At 41.0% G+C, this 18,201-nt stretch overlaps 1 protein-coding gene across 7 annotated transcripts in view; it reads right to left on the bottom strand.

Moving 5' to 3' along the window:
• The window catches only part of STARD13 (StAR related lipid transfer domain containing 13), a 499,481-nt gene that overhangs the window by 6,231 nt on the left and 475,049 nt on the right, over nucleotides 1–18,201 (bottom strand). For all 7 annotated transcript variants that reach the window (XR_003094657.1, XM_025207089.1, XM_025207090.1 and 4 more), the window contains 7 exons: nucleotides 17,184–17,357; nucleotides 15,574–15,733; nucleotides 11,253–11,451; nucleotides 9,012–9,219; nucleotides 6,707–6,821; nucleotides 4,672–4,893; nucleotides 2,873–3,090 (listed from right to left, as the gene is read on the bottom strand). Coding sequence is in view for 6 of the 7 variants with exons in the window: in XM_025207089.1 (XP_025062874.1) it covers nucleotides 2,873–3,090; nucleotides 4,672–4,893; nucleotides 6,707–6,821; nucleotides 9,012–9,219; nucleotides 11,253–11,451; nucleotides 15,574–15,733; nucleotides 17,184–17,357 (1,296 nt within the window). In the remaining variant the exon portion in view is untranslated. The remainder of the gene's footprint in view (nucleotides 1–2,872; nucleotides 3,091–4,671; nucleotides 4,894–6,706; nucleotides 6,822–9,011; nucleotides 9,220–11,252; nucleotides 11,452–15,573; nucleotides 15,734–17,183; nucleotides 17,358–18,201) is intronic.

Genomic DNA, 18,201 nt, shown 5'->3' with positions numbered 1-18,201 from the left:
ATACATCAGAAACAGACCATCAGATAGAGAATTCGTGGGACTACTTGATCCCAGGGGTGTAAAAAGTGCATTCGGGGATGAAAAGGGCATAGCAGAGAAGCTATAAGAATTCTTTGCTTTGGTGTTTACTGCAGAAAATACTGGGGAAATTTTCATGCCAGAACAATCCTTCCTAGTACATTGGTCTGAAGAGTTACATCACAGTGAAGTGACAGCAGAAGAAGTTTTAGAACAAATTGATGAATACTATTAAGTCAGGGCTTTTCATCCCTTTTGAATCAGTGTACCCCTGGTGGCCACACACACAGTGGGGGGGCAAGGGGGCACAGCTGAATGCAGAGCGGTGGCAGCTGCCGCGTGCAAGCTTCCTCGGCCCCTCACGTCCAGGTGGGTGGGTGGCACCTACATGGTAGCGCGGGATGGTGCATGGCGGTGCTCTGTTCCTGCCCACCCACGTGTACCCCCCAGGGTCTTCTCAAGTACATCCAGAGGTATGCGTACCCCTGGTTGACAACCCCTGCTATTAAGTGACCAGGCCCAGATGGTAGCCATCCAAGAGTTCTGAAGGAACTCAAAGGTGAAATTGCAGAACTACTGGCAATAGTGTGTTATTTATCATTGCAAACAGCCTCTGTGCCAGATACCTGGCAGGTTGCCAAAATAATGCCCATCTTCAGAAAGGACTCCAGAGGTGATCCTGGGAACGATAGACCTGTGAGTCTCATTCCCATCCAAGGTAATCTGGTACTATCTATAACAAAGAAGTGAATCGGAATTCACATGGATAAATACGATCTGCCAAAGAAGAGTCAGCATGGTTTTTGTAAAGGGAAATCCTGCCTCTCAGATCTGCTGGAGTTCTTCAAAGATGCTAACAAGCATGTATACAAGGGGGACCCAGTTGACATAATATACTTGAACTTTCAAAAAGCTTTCAACAAAGTCCTTCAACAAAAGCTTAAAAAATGATTGGCATGGCATTGCAGAGAAGGTTCTTTTATGGCCTGAGATCTGGATAAAAGATAGGCAACAAAGAGTAGGGCTCATAGTTCAATTTTCAGAATGGAGGCAGGTCAAAAGTAGGGTGCTGAATGGCTCTTTGCCAGGCTCAATTTTGTTTAACGTTTTCATCAATGACCTGGAAATGGGGCTATACAGTGAAATCTCCAAGTCTGCAAATGATACCAAATTATCCTAGGTAACCAAATCCCAAGCTGAAAAAGATGAGCTGAAAAAGAATCTCACCAGGCTAAGTGAGTGAACCAAAAAAGTGGCAGATGAACTTCAGTTTTGACAAGTGTAAGGGAAAACTAACCTCAACTATACATACACAATGATGGATTCTGAACTAGCTGTTTTGACCTTGGAGTCACTGTATAAAGTTCTCTAAAAACATCAGTTCAATGTGCAGTGGCAACCAAAAAAGCCAATGAAATGTTGGGCATCATTAACAAGCAAATAGAAAAAAAAAGGAGAATATCATTATGCCATTATGCAAATCCACGATGTACCCGCATCTTGAATACTGTGTGCAGTTCTGGTCTTCTGATCTCAAAAAGGATGTTGTAGAATTAGGAAAGATGCAGAGAAGGGCAGTTAAAATTATCAAGTATATGAAGCAGTTGCCATACCAAGAGAGAGAGAAAAGGCTAGGACTCTTCAGTTTCAAAAGGAGAAGGCTGAGCAGAGATAGAATAGAGGTCTATAAAATCTTGAATGTGAACCAAGTGAACACAGAAGTGTAGATCCCAGAATACTACAGTTTGCAGCATCCACTGAAATTAGTAGGAGAGATGTTTAAAACCTAACAAGAGAAAGTACTTTTTTTTTTTAAACACACGATACATAGTTGACTTTAGTTGACTTGTAGGATTCATTTTTGCAGGAGGTGGTAGAGGCAAACAGCATAACCAGGTTGAAAAAGGGACTAGACAGAATCATGGATGACAGATCTATTAAGAGCTGTTTAACTGAACATATGAAGATGTTTCCACTGGCATCTCTAAACCAATAATGGTAGTTACCCAGGAGGGTAATGAATAGGGGATAGATCCTCTTTGGAATGCCCAATGTGATAATTCACTCCCATATTTATTTGAGAGCCTATGTGAACTAGAAAGATGTTGAAATAGTTACCTACTGCCCACTGACAGACTTAAATGTTTTTGGTTTTTAAGCAATGGAATTTCTTGGTCTACACATATTCCAACTTTAAATGTTAGTTGGCAGCTTTAACTTAAAAGGTGTCCAGATTGGATTTTCCTTTCTTGGGGGCTCTTAAAACTCCTATATAGCGAGAAGACCCTTTCTCCAGAGAGTTGGGTTGTATTTGTATTGTTTTGACAGCAAACACAGATAGGTGAAACAGCCATTATTGCTAGCAATTACTATCAGAAAGAACAACATATCTAGTCTTATAAGAATGAGCTGCAGGAGCATTGCTCAAATTTCATTGAGGAAAAGTGTGAGGCAAGGATTTCTTAGGGTGATATCTTTTATTGGACCAACTGCATATTTGGGATGGAGTCAGAGAAGCTGGAGAAGAATGTTTTGCATCAGAAACTTTTATAACTCAATCCCAACTATGCAGTTGGTCTGATCAAAAATATCACTCTAAGAAATACTTGTTTATTGCATAATTCCCAGACCACTGTGGCTACAACATCACTTTAACACTACCATTCAGATAAAGGTCAGTGTGCTCTAAGTACACAGCTGTAGTTTGCTTTGAGGATTAATATACTGTAGCACAAATGTACATGGCATGTGTGCTCTCTACATGCAAGTGTGTAAATGTTAAAGATAGATATTGGTAAGAACATATCTTCTTAACATCAATGTGAAAGACACTGGAGAATTACCTTTCACTTACCTTAAAACTACAAAATCTCTGACGGGATGGGGAGCCATGCTGTTTAAAACATATTGGTATATTTCTGTCTGCTTGTCCAGAGTCTCTATGATCTTCCATTGCAAGAAGTCCTCATCCCAAAGATGACGTTCTCTTAGCACCCGATTTAGTACGACTGACGGGGGTGCTTCAACTTCAACCGATACTTTCCAAAGCCGTAGTGGGTTCCCATCCCCCACCTGAAGTAAAGAGAAAATGAAAATGCTGGACCTATGAATATATGCTCAGTGGAGAATGAATGAAGGATTCATGGAGGGGACTATTAGCATATGCTTAAGATAAAGTTCTGGATCATTTATATTTACAGATAATATTATTCACTGTTATTTATTTTCCTGTACAGAAATACACCTCTGCTGGCACTTAAAACAATAGATTAAATTCTGTTCCAAGATCAATGTAAATCTGGAGTAGCTTTCCTGATGGCACTGGAGTTACTCTATATAGTGTGATGTGAATAAGTCTTTGCCCCAAATATCTTAAGTAAGTGGAACATGGGTCAGAGAAAAAGTCAGAGAATGGGAAATGTTTGGAAAACAACCCTAGGTAGATAGAGGGAGTGGTTGCAGGCAAAGAATCCTATGTTCAACAGGGAAGAAGGCTATAAGGATACTCTGAGTTGAGGCTGTGCCCCTCTCACTAATCAGTGCAATAGAAATAATCGGTGTGGAATGTATGGACCTGGTGGCTCATTCTTGTGTCTAGATATTTTTCTTCTTTCAGTGGCTCTAAAATAGTAGTAGTGGAAGGGCTTTCATATAAAAAAATGTTGCTCACTCACCCTGAATTCTGCTCTGCAGGCTGGAGAAAACTCTAGCATGCCCAAGATGATATTTTGAGGGACAGTACTGTGCTGAATAGAGTGGTGACAACAGCATGATCAGACTGGATCACCACATCTGGAATCAGGAAGGAAATTTACTCTATGGTCAGCTAGGTACAGACTGTGGGGATTTTTTCCTTCCTCTGTAGAGGAGGCATGGCCCTCCTCCTTAGATTTCTCAAGAGCATTTTAAGAAACCTTGCAGCAGCAGGACATGGCCACCTCTGTCCCCTGCTTCACCTGTGGCAGTTTAGGGTTCTATGCCTTGTGGCTGTAGGACAAGGTTGATTGTGTCAGCAATAGGTTAGACAAAGATTTATATGGGATACTTTGGAAAGGGATGGGCCTATCAGGCAGGGGGCTGAACTAGATGACATCCAGTGGTCCCTCCTTTTATGTGATTCTGTATTAATATAAGAGATATCAAGATTCCGCAGCTTTGCAGGACTGACCAGGCAGAGCAGGCAGGAAATTACATTGTACCTATTTTAAATAAGAATTTCCCAAACCTCCTTGTGCCTTCTCTATTGTATTCCACTAAATTGTTTCCAGGAGGCAAACAGATAGGCCAGGAAAGTTGGCCATTCTTCACACAAACGGTTCACTCAGCTAGTGTAACATGTTTTTCCTCTCTTCTCTCATCCTCTCTCTCTGTTTCCATGGTTTGCTTTGCTACTTTCTCTGTTAGGTGTTTTGAGATCTCAGTCTGGCTTCTGTGTGCCCACACTAGGGATGTCAGAGGTAAATGCTAATCATGTTACACTTTTATTAACTACTAGGACTTTTTAGCAGGATCTTTTTAAGAAAAATATTGCTTATTTGTCTCGGAAGACTTAAAAAATTATATGTGTTTATTTTGCCATGTAATGAGCTCTCTGTGTTGAAATAGGGAAGTTGTTTTATGATCAGTTGCATTTATTATTTATCTTCAAATTACCTTTTTGTAGGTAAGCTCTGTGCTCTCTATACTGGGACAGGTGATCCAGCCTTTGAATTTTTCTTTTGCTTCTTTCTGAAGGTTCTGCAGCAGACTTTCAATGTACATCTGGTAAGTTCCTCCTTCTTCATCTATTTGTTTTCCTAGCTCCTCCAGCGTTGGAGAATGAATTTCAGCCTCCACATAGGAGTTCCGAGACTGGGCTACCATGTCATGTGGGACCTGCTCCAAAGAAAGCAGGGAGAATGTAGAGAGAGACACTTATTTTGAGAACTGCCTTTAAAGAGAAATGTTTCCCAGCATGATGAATTATTCTGTATACAAGAAAAATGGATGTACAGTCTATGAAAGAAAATACCCAGTGCTATCTTTTGTTAATCTTGAGAAACAAAGGTATGAGAATGAAATACTCAATCAGTGGGTGCAATTACAACAGGGGCAGGCAAAATACGGCCCACAGACCAGATTGGGCCCACCAGGCACTTTCATCTGGGCTGTGGCACCCACCAATGAATTGTGCCCTACCCAGCCCTTCCGCCTATGAGGGTGGGAGCGAGGCACCCACATATACACCCCCCCAACATACCCTATTGCGCCTCGCTCCCACCCCCGTGGGTGGAAGGGCCCAGCCCAGCCAGAAGGCAGCATCTTGGTGGGATTGCTGCTGCAGCTGCCAGTGACCTGCTCAGCTTCCCCAAGCCCCGCTCACTCCAGGCAGTAGGTAGGAAAGTGGCAGGGGTGGGACTGCAGCATGGGAGGGAAGCCCCATGCACTGAAGCTGGCTGCCTGCGCCACTCCCTGCCACGCTGGTCCAGGGAAGAGGGAAGGCAATCAGCTTCAGCATGCACAGCTTCCTTCCTATGCCATGTGAGTGCATGAGCTGCGCATGCATGACAGGGAGCGGCAAAGGAAGCTGACTCCAGAACATAGGGCTTCCTTCCTGGGCTGCACAAGTGCAGGGGCTGCGCATGCACTGCGGGGAGGGCCAGTGATAGAGATTGCCAGGCAGGGGCTGCACCCCTTGCTGTGATGTGCAGCGCTGGCTGGAACTGCACCCCACTGGGCACCAGCACCAGGCACAAGCAAACTGAGCGCCCCCGCCTGCTGCTGTGCCACACCCCCCCCCAACCACATCCCCCCACACACAATATACAAGACTAAGAATTCATTTTTGAGTTATTATGCCATCACCTCTATATACACTATGCAAACACAAATCATGACAAAAATATTTTTTGTAATAAAATTAAATATGTCATGTAGAGCACATTAATGCCCATGTAGATGTGACCTGGCACTATCTTTAGTGATGGGTCTACCCAGCCACTAGAGGCACATGGCAAGGCTGCAGGGACTTGGCGGTAACTTTAGTGCCAGGTCCCTGCGCATGTAGACACCTTCCAAAAATCATTGAATGTGCATTAGGTTAATGCGCATTAAATTTAGTTGCGCTTAAATGCACACGTAGATGCACCCAGTCTGAATAACATTGCATTTTATAGGATAGAATCACACTGCTGAACTTTATACCAAAGTCCTCATGTTGCTAACAGGAATCCCTTTAATTCAAAGAATATTAACTTGTGTTTTTGGAGTGGGAGGAAATGAACGATATATAGTTCCATTAACACCTGTAAAGTCCTGGGTGATTATAGCTCTGTTACACTGAATAAAGAATAAAGCATGTCAGCTCCCTGTTATTTTTCAGTAAGACACTGGAAGCATAAAACTATTTAAATGTTATCACAACTGATTTTGTTATAAAGTAAAATTGCTTCAAACCGAATACGTTGGTGAAAATTCCTCAAGAGTAATTAGCTAATGTTACCAAAAGTGCCTTAAAAGACTAAAGGAGACTGTCCTGAAAAAATGGGCTAAATAAACTTCAAATGAAACACATTTATAAATAAGTTAAGAACTATCACCTCAAAGCTAAAATGACAGAGAAAATATAAGTGTAAACCATAAATACTTCAGCGGGCTCCATTCTATACCATGGTCCCCATGAATAATGCTGTTTGAGTCCGTCACTCACCTCAAAAAGTTTGTTGCATTCCATTATCATGTGTGCAAGTCCCTGAGTAGCTGCCAAGTTTTCACTGAGATCCTTCTGATCTGGCTTCCCTGTCGCATATTTTTTCTGTATTACTCTGTAATTGAATTCAGTTTCTCAGTTAAGGGAGCTGAACTTTAACATGAAAACAAACATAATGGCAGAATAGCCTCATGGTCAGAGAGAAGCCCTTTTTATTTTACATTTCCCAGAAGAGATCATTCAGACAGAGATCCTTTTTTGATTCTAAAGGAAAAACCATTCACTGAAAATATTGTCAAGCCAGAGGGGTTAAAAATACTGTACACTGTGCACTGTACATTTTGAAGTAGGTCTGTGACAAATAAGATGCCCAGTATTCTGCCTGTCATTTTTTAAAAGGTTAGCAGGGCACTATATGAAGGGAAGGTTTTTTCAACTTGATGTATTTGAATATATTCCAGTTAAGAAGAGAAAAAAAGACAGAGGGGACATTTATATGGGGCCACTACTATTGTGCTTGATCTAGACCCTGTTTAGTTTATATTCACCCTGTGCACTTTATACAATATTAATGTGAGCTGATATGAATGCTGTGTTCCAAGTGGCAGACAGCTGCCAGAGCCTACGTGGATTGAGTCACTGGCAGAGCCAGGATTAAAATTTACTCAACAGTTCCTGATTTCCCAGTCTATGCTTGGTCCTCGTGCCCCCTTAAAAATACTCAGAGTGAAGTTTACTGTTGTATAGGATTTAAGCCATGAACTACTCACTGGGAAGTGTCTACACAAGATGCTTAACTTTGTATTAGCATAGTTTACTGAGAAGTAAACATGTCTACACATGCACATGCTTGCTTCACAGTAAACCTCCTTAATCTGCAAATACAAGTAGCAAATTTACTCGGGATTAGTAATGGCATAGTAGTACTTGTGTAGATGCTTGACCTGGAGCAAAATCTGTTCCCAGTAAGCCATCCACCAGGGGGCAGGACAAAGCTCCCTACCCCTGGGAGCTGCCTGCTGCTAGGGTGGGAGATGTTGGCCAGGGAGATACTTATCTCTCAGCTCCTGCTTTGCCATCGCGATTGGGAAGCAGCAGGCTGGGAGACCCTTATCTCCTAGCCTGAGCTCTGCAGCTGTGGGGCTTGGGCTGGGAGACACCTCCCAGCCTGAGCCCTGCAGTTGCAGTTGCAGGGCTCAGGCTGGGGGGTAAGGGTCTCCCAGCCTGAGCCCCGTGACTGCAGAGCTGATGCTGGGAGCTCCTTGCTGGCAGGGGAAGCTGTTCCGCACCCAGCTCTGAAATTGCAGAACTGGGGCTGGGAACAGTCTGGGAGCTTGTTCCCAGTCCCAACTCAATAATCACAATTATGATCCCAGAACAGGGTCTGGGAGCTCCCTGCAAGGGGACAGTTCCCTGCTCAGCTTGGAGCTAGCTGGGACCTGCCTCTGACCCCCTGCTAGCTGCCCCACTGGCAGATTGGGGCAGGGAACTGGGACCTGCCTCTCCCCTGCAGCTGTTTCCAAGCCCCATGTCCCTGATTGGGGATCCAGGGCCAGGAGCTCCCTGCTGCTGGGACAGAGGAACATTGTCCCCACCCCAGCAACAGGCAGCCCCCCAGGGCCAAGAGACAGATGTCTTCTGGTCCAGTGCTCCCTGCCAGCTCCTGGGCTAGCACCTGGAAGGAGCCTGGAGCTCCCCCGATGGCGGCAGGGGCCCATTGCAGGGCTATAGGGAACTGGGTGACAATCTGCTCCATAATCCCCAGGTGTAGATGCCTGCCCAAAAACCCTTACTCCGGAGTAGTTTACGCCAGTGTAAATTTGGGTCAGAACAAATGCATGCATAGTGACTATAACAGAAATTGTGCGCCTTAAGCTTTTACCAGGCAGATTTTCAGTGCATGTTAAAATCTGCTCTCTTTCCACTATAGTCAATGACAAAAGTTCTACTAGCTTTATGGGAGAAGAATCTGAAGTCCTGTACCTTTAAGAGCCAAAATGATTTACACAAGACTCCTGATGGAATTGGACAGGCTTATTTGATGCTTATTTCAGTGAGGTTTCTGTAGACCTTGAGTTTGTGTAACCTTTTGCCACAGTTGTGCTGGAAAATTTTATCTTTTCTCTGTGCATAAATGCCCTTGTGGGCTTAGGCATGGGCTTTGATCTCTCCGCCCAAACCCTATACATGCTGTAAAAGGTGGCCACGTTTGAAAATCTGATCTTAAATGACTTAAAACATTTTGCATCGTGCTAATATTAAAATTATGTAAGGTTCAAGGGGAAGAGTCAAGCTAGAGACTTACCTTGGTGAGCTTTCTTTCTTGACTATGTTAAGGTGGAAAAGAGAAGGGGCCAGACACACAGCCAGGTTCATAGGAGTCATTTGATTCTCTTCTACTGAGTTGACATCACTTAGGAAGCAGAGCAGAGTCTGCAAAGCCTCCCTGTTTTCATCTGACATCAGCATGATGGCTGCCTGCACTGCCTGAAGCCGCTGCTCTTGGGGAACATCTGAGGAAATCAAGAATCATTCAGTGGCGTTAATCATAAAATCAAATAAGGGCACTGAGCTATAATGAAGCTAACTCACACTGCAGTGTAGATTTTTTTTTAGAAGGAGAAGGGTGAAGGGGATGAAACAACCTAATTTCTGCAGTGCCATTACGTTTTATTTGTTCATTATACATAGCCTATTTAAAAGAATTTACTACCCTTCACTGTGCCTTGTTTGAGAGATTGTTCTCTGAGCAGGAAACTGTACTTCATTTAGAGTTTATGGTGTGAGAACAGTACTTTGTGCCATAACCTTAAATGCAATTTTCTGTGATTTTTCTGTCCCTCAGGAGGGAAGTTCAGAAAGCATTAGGAAAGCTTGGGAAATGCTTGCACTTATGTCCAGAACCAAAGAAGAGTTTAATGAAAGTGGAAATGGATATGCTTAAGCAGCATCTTGGACAGAATCATTTCTAAAGCTACCATGAGTTTCTTCAGTTTGGATTCAGAGAACTCTCCTGGGTATCAATATACTCCCTGTAACCCTGTGAAAGAACAGCAAAAGCAGCTTTACTGCAGGTGCAATAGCAAGCTTTAAAGTTAAGTTCTGGCTGTTAGAAGGCTCCTGAAAACACTATTTTAAAAGCTTTCGAACAAGAATGGCAAAGTGTCTCTAGCACACCCCTTGTTTTCCAGAGGCAACAGACACAGAGACCTTCAGAAAAATAAGAGCAGTCTTAGAGAAGCCCAAGTGCTGTAACCCCCCAGCCTTTCCCGTACTCTCAAGAGTCATGACTGTGTTCTGGTGCATAGTGAAAGGAACAGCACAGCTAACCTTTAGCTACCTTGGAGCTTTGGGTTAGTCGAGTGACATATATCTTTGGTATGCCACACATAATGCCTTCATATGCAAAATTCTGAATCATCATATACCCACTCCTGCAATCACAGAAAATCAACTATTTGGGATACATCAGCAGGTTCCTAACAGATACTCACTGCCCCGTAAGTAGGCAGGAATGCCTCAAAGTCCTTGACAGTAAGTTATAAGGAAAAAAATCCTTCCCAGGACACTTGAGGCACCTGTGCTGCAGGTTGGCCTCCCCTGGCTAAAGCTTCTTAGCCTTACTTTGCAGTGGGATTTATTAATCCTCATATGTTCTGCATAGGGAGGACTACCTGCCATTTCCACAGACTGGGGCATTTCCATAGCTTCAAGAAAGCAGGAAGAAGGCTTCTGTATAAAATGAATACATAAACTGAATACTGTAACAACTTGCATTCTTAAAACTTTCATCTGTGCGCTGTATTAGAGCATTATGGGTTCATATCTACTTACAGATACATCTGACTTCCACAAAACAAAAACTCCTATCAACACAACAAAGATATGTTTCCTTTGCTGTCTTATATGAGTTCCCACACTCCAGGATTAGATGCATGTTTTAGAGACTTATGCACTGAGATGTGACACGTCACTTGCCTTCCCTCCTGCGTTAATACAGGCAAATTCCTTGTTTACAGGAAACAATGATTAAAACACATTTTTATCAGAGAGGCATTAAGAGCACATAATGTACGGCTCTAAAATCCTTTTGACTTGGCTTATTTGAGGTTGTGATTTTAATGGTGTAAATAATTCCTTGTGAAGTTTATAAGGCACTCTGAAATGTGAGGTGGGCAGCACTTTAATTAGAGCAACTCACTTCTACCAAGATGTCTAGAATGGACAAGTCAGAAATGTGGAGACCACAACAGAAAATAAAGCCTTTCAGATTATTTATTTTCTTGATGTTCCTCTGCCTCCTGTCTTTCCTGTATGTTTCCTTTGGATTGTAAAACAGATTATGAAAGCTGCTGAAGGGATTTGGACACCTAGTTTTCATGAGTTTAGGTGCAGCAGTTACTTAGACAGCTTTCAAAATCTCAACCCAAGCTGTTGAGGGCAGAGACTGTCTTTTCTGACCCCTCTGAAGTGACAAGAAAGAATCAGGCTCACTATGGAAACTCAGTACCATGCTGTTGTTGTTATTAATGATAGCCTTACTTACATTGATAGATGTGTAAGAAGGTTTCTCCTAGTTTGCTGGTGAGAAGAGGTTCTGGCAAGTCTCTGAAGAACTGCTTTACCATATCTGCCACATCATAGGCTGACTGGTCTTCATACCTGACATTCTCGGGAGAGCTCTCATTCATCTGACGCAGGGCCTGGATTCGGGATTTCACGCCTGATTTTCGAAACAGGCCCACCTAAAACAGGTATCACAGGTTGATTAAACAGGTGATTTATTTTTAAAATACACTAAATATTTCTTACTGGAGGCTCTGGATTTCCGTGAAGTTGTATTAACTTGTTTTATGATAGATTAGAGCAAGAGAAAGATTTCATACAAATATTAGTTCTTAAGTTAATGAAAATACCAACAAACTTTACCACCGGAAAAATCACAAATGTACACTTGTAGTAGGACTATAATACTCAGAATTCTTCCCATCTATACCAAATCACATGCAAAACCACCAGAATATATGTAGGTATGATGTTACTTAACGATTATGGGCCAAAGTCTTACCTAGTACAAATCATTGTACTTCACTTGATTTCAGTGGAGCTACAAAGATTTGTCTTAGCTGAGCATTTGCTGGTTATTCAGCTACGTATTTTAAGGATTAACAAGAAAATATTATCTTTATAGCTATGTAGCATGATCTGTGGCAAAAGATAAGCACAGCATAGCGGGATTTTAATTCCAAGACTTTAAATCTGTTTTTCCCCTTTCTGTTTCCTGCTTCCGAATGTTCTTTCAAATTCCCCTGAAAATCCCAGTAGTTAAAAAGCAGCAGCTGCAGAGGGATTATTTGTATAGAGTCTCTAAAACACATTTTATCTTGTTTGCTTTCTAATCTGAAGGAAATGGTAATTTTTAATGAGATTGTCAGTGCCTTCACAAAAATGCTGCCCTTTTACAGTAGTTCTCATAAGTGGAATTCCCCTGAGGTGCATTTCTGAGCATGAACTACATTATTTATTCCCAAGTCGTCTTATGGTATTTCATTTGGGAAGTGTTTATATTGTTTTTCTTCAGTTTACAGGGAGAAAGGTGAAATACTGACAATGACCTATAAAAAGAATAAAGTGGACATATTTCTGACTTTAAATTATAGATTTGAATTTTTCTTGTCTGCAGTGTATAGCTAGCTGTCTGTCTTGTTAACTTTGAGCAAGGTTACTGGGCTGAATATTCCACCAAAACAAAATGTAAAAGCGAAGAAATATGCAATTAAGTCATACAACACCCACCTGCTCACTGTTTCCAGTCCCTAGGCCCTTTACAACCATCCTCTTTTGGAACAAGCAGTGGACACTTAAACTCCATTTTACTGGCTATATATCTATGACTTGATTAATACGGGGGTAACCAAGTTTCCTTATGTTACACTGTAAGAATTTCTCTGCAGTGTGTATGGTTAGTTTGGAAGTGAGATATAGTGTTAGGTTACAAAGAGTGGCTGCAAGGGGGGAGGGAAAATTATGTAAATGTGTTATTTCTTTGTTGTTTGTAATCTAAATTCGTTTATAAAAACGACAGAACTGAAATCAGCAGTGCGCGCCTGGTGGTGAATTGCATTTCTATTCAGAGGGTAAAGCAGTCTTTAGTTCTGATTGGAAATATCCGAGTCTTTTAATCTGATTTCTCCATCTTTTCTGGTCTCCCCTTTAAATGTTTTCACCTTCTTGTAATTCAAATGCCCAAGACGCATGGCTGTCATTGCTTCTATTCAAAACAAAACCATGGTGTACAAACGTAAGAGCAAACCCTGGCGTCTGGCTTTGTTACAATCTGTCCTTCTAGCATAAACAACCTTTAAAAACTCACAGCTATATTAGACTCAAAGGTCAGACATCAAATTTCATCAAAACAGTCTTCTGCTGCATGACATCCTGTTACTGGTAATCTCTATTACTGTTTAATGATGTTTATCTGAATTCCTATTTCCTTTTATTTGCAAAAAAAAAAAAAAAAAAAAAAAAAAAAAAAAAAAAAAAAAAAAGAGCTTAATTAACAGAGAGAAGTTAGGTCTTGGCTCTCTGCTACCATATTAGATGTTCTTCCTGTAACTATTGGTGGCCTAGAAACCCAGTGAAACCAAAGGATCTGCCAGAGGTTAATTTGGCCCATTCTTCTCTGCTTTTCTCTTGGCTTGCTTTGTGGCCAGCCTATTCTGTTAGTGTACTGTTGATGTGTGATGGAAATAAAAGCTCAGCCAACAGCAAAAGATACAGAGCCTATTACCACACAGGTTTGTATCTGAATAATAATGTATATAATAGTCATGATCTCTCACTGTGCCTCAGACCACTCACAGCTACCCTGAGTGCCCGGGGCCACATTTAATAATGTAAAACAGCTCTAATAAGTCTGTTCAGTGGCAATTCTGGAAGTGCAGGGTTCTAGTCCACCTCCCACCACACACACAACAATACCTTAAATGAGCTATGTACTAGGAGAGGTTGCTTAGACCTCTAGAGTCCAGTGGTCGGGCATTAGCAGATTTCAAATTAAACCTGGGAAGGAAGAATGGGTGTCAAGTGCAGAAACTGAATTACCTGAATGTTTTCAATCCCGAGTCTGGCTTAGGTGAAAGTCTCTGCACAAATCTGTACATGTTTGGACTCTGGAAGCACTAAAGTTAAACCCCTCTCATCCCTTATCTTGTATTCACCCTTCCCCAATTCTAGCTTTTAGATGAATAAAGCGTGCCCTATAGCTTCAACACTTGACAACGTAAAAATATGCTCAGTGTAAGGCAAAGCCTTGCCTGAGATTAACAAGAGATGCTCTTTCTGACTGCCTGAATTATCTCCATCACCTTTTACTTTTTCTGATCTCTCTCTGCTTTTTGTTTTTCTCTTTTCTCTATTTTCTTCTCTTGCTATTCCTCTGTTTTCTCCCATCATCCCCATCTGCTTTCTATTTTTCTCTTTCTTCCCTTGCCATTTCTTTCACTTTTTCTTCTCCCTGTACCTACACATTTCCTTCCTCCAAATCCATTTCTCAATCCATCCCTTTTCTCTTCTCTATTGCTGGTACCCTGTTTTCCCCTCGATATACATACCCAGACACATGGTGATAGGCACTAAATGAGAACTTAGATATACACTGAGGTGTGCATGATTTCCTCTGTCTCTGTCCATTCCCACTGAAAATGAGGATACCTTTATTAGATTATTCCCACCATAGCAGATTCACTCTTGCCCTAGTCATAATGCTACCAAAATGCAGAGCAAAATGGAAGACCCAGAAACAAGCCCTATCATGCTGGAGCTAATATACTGCTCCTACTACACTGGCAGGTAAGGAGCAAGAGCACAACTGGGAAAGCACTGATGCACAAAATGTTGAACTACTGTGCCTGAGCTCTTTAGCCACATTATAGCCTATCAGAATTTAAATAAGTCCTTGGAAAGGATTTTATACCCTGATGTTAACAATAGGAGGGCACTGGAAATGAAGACTCTTGAGGTCATGCCTCCCTGATATTCCTGAAATATTTATCCCTGTCTTAGGGGAAGGGCAGTGAAAGTATAACAGCTATCTCCCTGTACAGTCACTTAATACACACAACAAAAGGGAACTTTAGAGCATGAGATACTTTGGACATGATGAGCTACTGTTCCTATTGGCCAATGGGACTTGGAACACTTTATAATGAAACTTTGTAATGACCTAGGCATGGCACACCTGCTACACTAATTATATCTGGGTAGGTCTGGCTTTGTCTGCCGAAGAGCTGGAAGCTGCTCGAATGCAGTCTTGGAAGCTTGGAATAGTTTACTGGGCTTCCTCTCTCAAACCTTTTCTGGACTTCACTTTTTTTGTAAATAAAGTACCATAAGTCTCTAAACCCAATAACGTGAGATGCTGTATGCCTTCAACCCTCATTGACATCAGAGGGAGATGGTTCCTGCCTGGATCCAGCAAACTGTCAAGGAAATCCAATTATGCTTGTTGAGATAATCTGCTGTGTATAGAACAATCAGTACAATGCTAGTATCTGCAATAATTTAACAAATGAGTAATGCCAGGAGCAACCAATCACATAGGCCATGCTAGAAGTGACTTCAAGAGTAACTCAACTGCTATCCAAGACACCTATCACTTTTGAAGGGCTTCAGAATGACCTGGCAGAAATGTGGATGGTAAATTAAAAAAATACTTAAAATGCAGTAAAAGCATTTCAACTTTCTCATAACATTTGACATGGTGTAGCAAGACAAGTCACTAGACAGTGCTTTAAAATCCCTTTGAAATTTAGCTATGAATAAATGTACCAGCCATCTCCATCATCCCATTGAAATAAAGTCCTTACCTGATCTAGACAATTGCTGCGTAAGTAGCGCAAGGCTTGCTGTATACTTTGAGGAAGTGGCTGCCCTGTCCTCTGGACATGGACTATCAAAGGCACGCCAAAGACATTTTTGTCCTTGTAGTCCGGAACTTTCATCCTCTTCATGAACTTTGGCACAGACCTGAAATTCATGCAAGCACTCAGCATTAAGCTATAAGAATACTCAACAAAATCCTACTGGGTAACTGCTAAGGGAAACCAGAAACTGTGCAGATGACCTTTTTCAAATATTAATAGTAAAGAAAAAGTTATCTTTTTAATTCTTGATAGCTTCAAAGCCTCTATATGGAACCTTTAAACCTTATACATATTATGATCATGACAATCTTAACCAGCAAATTGCCTTTTGCTACTAGATGTAGTGCAACAATTTGTTCTAACAAGAAATAACCCCGGCACAGCTGTCATTCTTTTGAAACCTCTTTAAAAATGTCTGATGTAGACTCAAAGGAAAAGTACAACAGGGTGTAGTGAAAGATGTATCTGAAAGAATGCACCGTGCATTTATTTAAGATGTTGAATTATTTTTATATCATTTTTGCAATTTAGCATTATGTTGCCCAATACTTTACAGTGAGAATTACTGTGAAAAAAACAGTATGTGGCAAATTCATTCTGGGTGTAACTCAACTGATTTCTAGTCAGGTAAATTAGGTGAACTTTGTGTGCTTCCTTTCTTCAATAAATGCAGGTGAAAAAGAGAAGAGGCCAGATTCCTTTTAGAGTCATGACTTCAGTGGTGTTAAAAATGGATGAATATGGCCTAAGGTTTTCTACTGAGAGAGAGAAATAAACTTTGAATTAACTGACTCCTTGGAGGAACACAAGGGACAACTCCACACATATTTTAAAATGCCCATTTGTCTATAAATCCTTAGAGAACAATTACATGAACACATACAAAAAGAAAGCCAGGAGACATTGCTACTGAGAGCAGGACAGCAGGACCCCCAAACTGGCAGGTTTAACACCAATTCCTTCAGTGGCCTTGAGTTAAGACATCTCTTGTCTCTGTTTTGCCATCTGTAAATCTAGAAATATCTCAATAACTTTACCTACCACACAGAGGAGATTGTCAGGATTACTTAACGTTGCTGAAGTTCAGATCACTACAGAAGTGTAACGTGTTATTATTTTTGCACTAAAGTTTATCACATACTTAGAAATCTCTATTTAGTTACTACTTCTAATATTTTACTTAAATGTAAAGACAAAAAAAATTACATCATGCGCCAGCAACAGCTATTTCTTTTCAAATCACAAAATTAATTATAAGGAAACAATTTTTTTTTCTTTATAATCATTCACTTCTACTCTTGTTCATTTCTCTGAGACTTGACTGCTATCAGCTGTATGGTTGTTAGAACAGAGTCAGACTTCTAGGTTCTATTTCTGGTTTTTGCCACTGACTCACTGCCTAACTATAGACCAAAATGTAGTTTCCAATTCTTAGATGAAAGTAAATTGTTTTTCCTAATTACATTATTATTAAAGTTTCAGCTACAGTAACAAAATTAGGGGAAACAATTTACTTCTAAATATATTTGCTTGGTGACTTCTATGGTACTTACCAGGTCCAGCCATGTTTGTTTGACATAGAGTATTTTTCCATGATGGCAGTGAGGCGAAGCAGTGAGAATTTTTGCAGTAGATTCAGTTGGACTGCTGACTGATTGCTGATTTGTAGAGATGCTATGGACTGGCTCATACTATGAGAAATTTGGAAACTATTCCATCGTAATCGCCTTTTGCAAAAGAGAAGAAAAGGAAATCAACGTCAGCCGCCATAATTAGGGCAAATGTCATGATAAGGTTTTAGAGTTAGGCAATTCTTTTTTTTGTTGACTAATTGTGTGTTTATAGAAAAGTTTTGACTCAGCCCAAACAAGTCTCTGATAGTGGATTTCAGAAATGTTAAATGTTAAAACAAAGTATTTGCAGTTTTCAGATTAGATTGACAAAGAGACTTAGGTTCCATTTACAAGATCAAGGAGGTGATGCTGCCCCAATATACCATGAGGACCACAAGTGAAGGCACTTGTTCAGCTCACCTCTTAGCCCAATTCCTAGCAAAGATTTCAACCCTTCAGAACAGATAACAACTGGGTTAAAGGTTATTTTAAGATCTCAATCTCTTTGGTAGCATCTGTTCCCTGTGTTATAAAATACTGAAATATTTACGAAAACAGACGGGAACCCAGGTCTTGGGTACTCCATGTACTGCCTTAACTGTATGGAGTTGGGATGAGAGCAAATACATTACAGCTAGCTTGAATATCTCTACAGCACTGCTTTGTACCATGCACATGCTTTGTACACCCTTAGGCATGTGTTTACTTTATGAATAGTGGCATTGATTTCAGTGGTACTTGTCATGGTAGTAAGCAATAGGCTTTGTAGTAAGAGCTTGCAGTATAGAGTCATTTGTTTGCAAATATTTCAAAACACCCAGAGACAAATTTTACTCTTAGTTACAGGAGCATAAATCCAGAGAAATTCAGCTGACGCTGGAATTCAAGTGATAACATAAGAGTGCCTATAAATAATCAAAACTTCCTGAGAAAAGATGCAGCTGTGCTGAAGCCCACA

Source organism: Alligator sinensis, unplaced genomic scaffold, assembly GCF_000455745.1.
Source record: "Alligator sinensis unplaced genomic scaffold, ASM45574v1 scaffold406_1, whole genome shotgun sequence".
In the NCBI taxonomy this organism is placed as follows: domain Eukaryota; kingdom Metazoa; phylum Chordata; order Crocodylia; family Alligatoridae; genus Alligator; species Alligator sinensis.
Note: the sequence above shows the minus strand (reverse complement) of the source record. Positions and strands in the feature narration are given on the sequence as shown.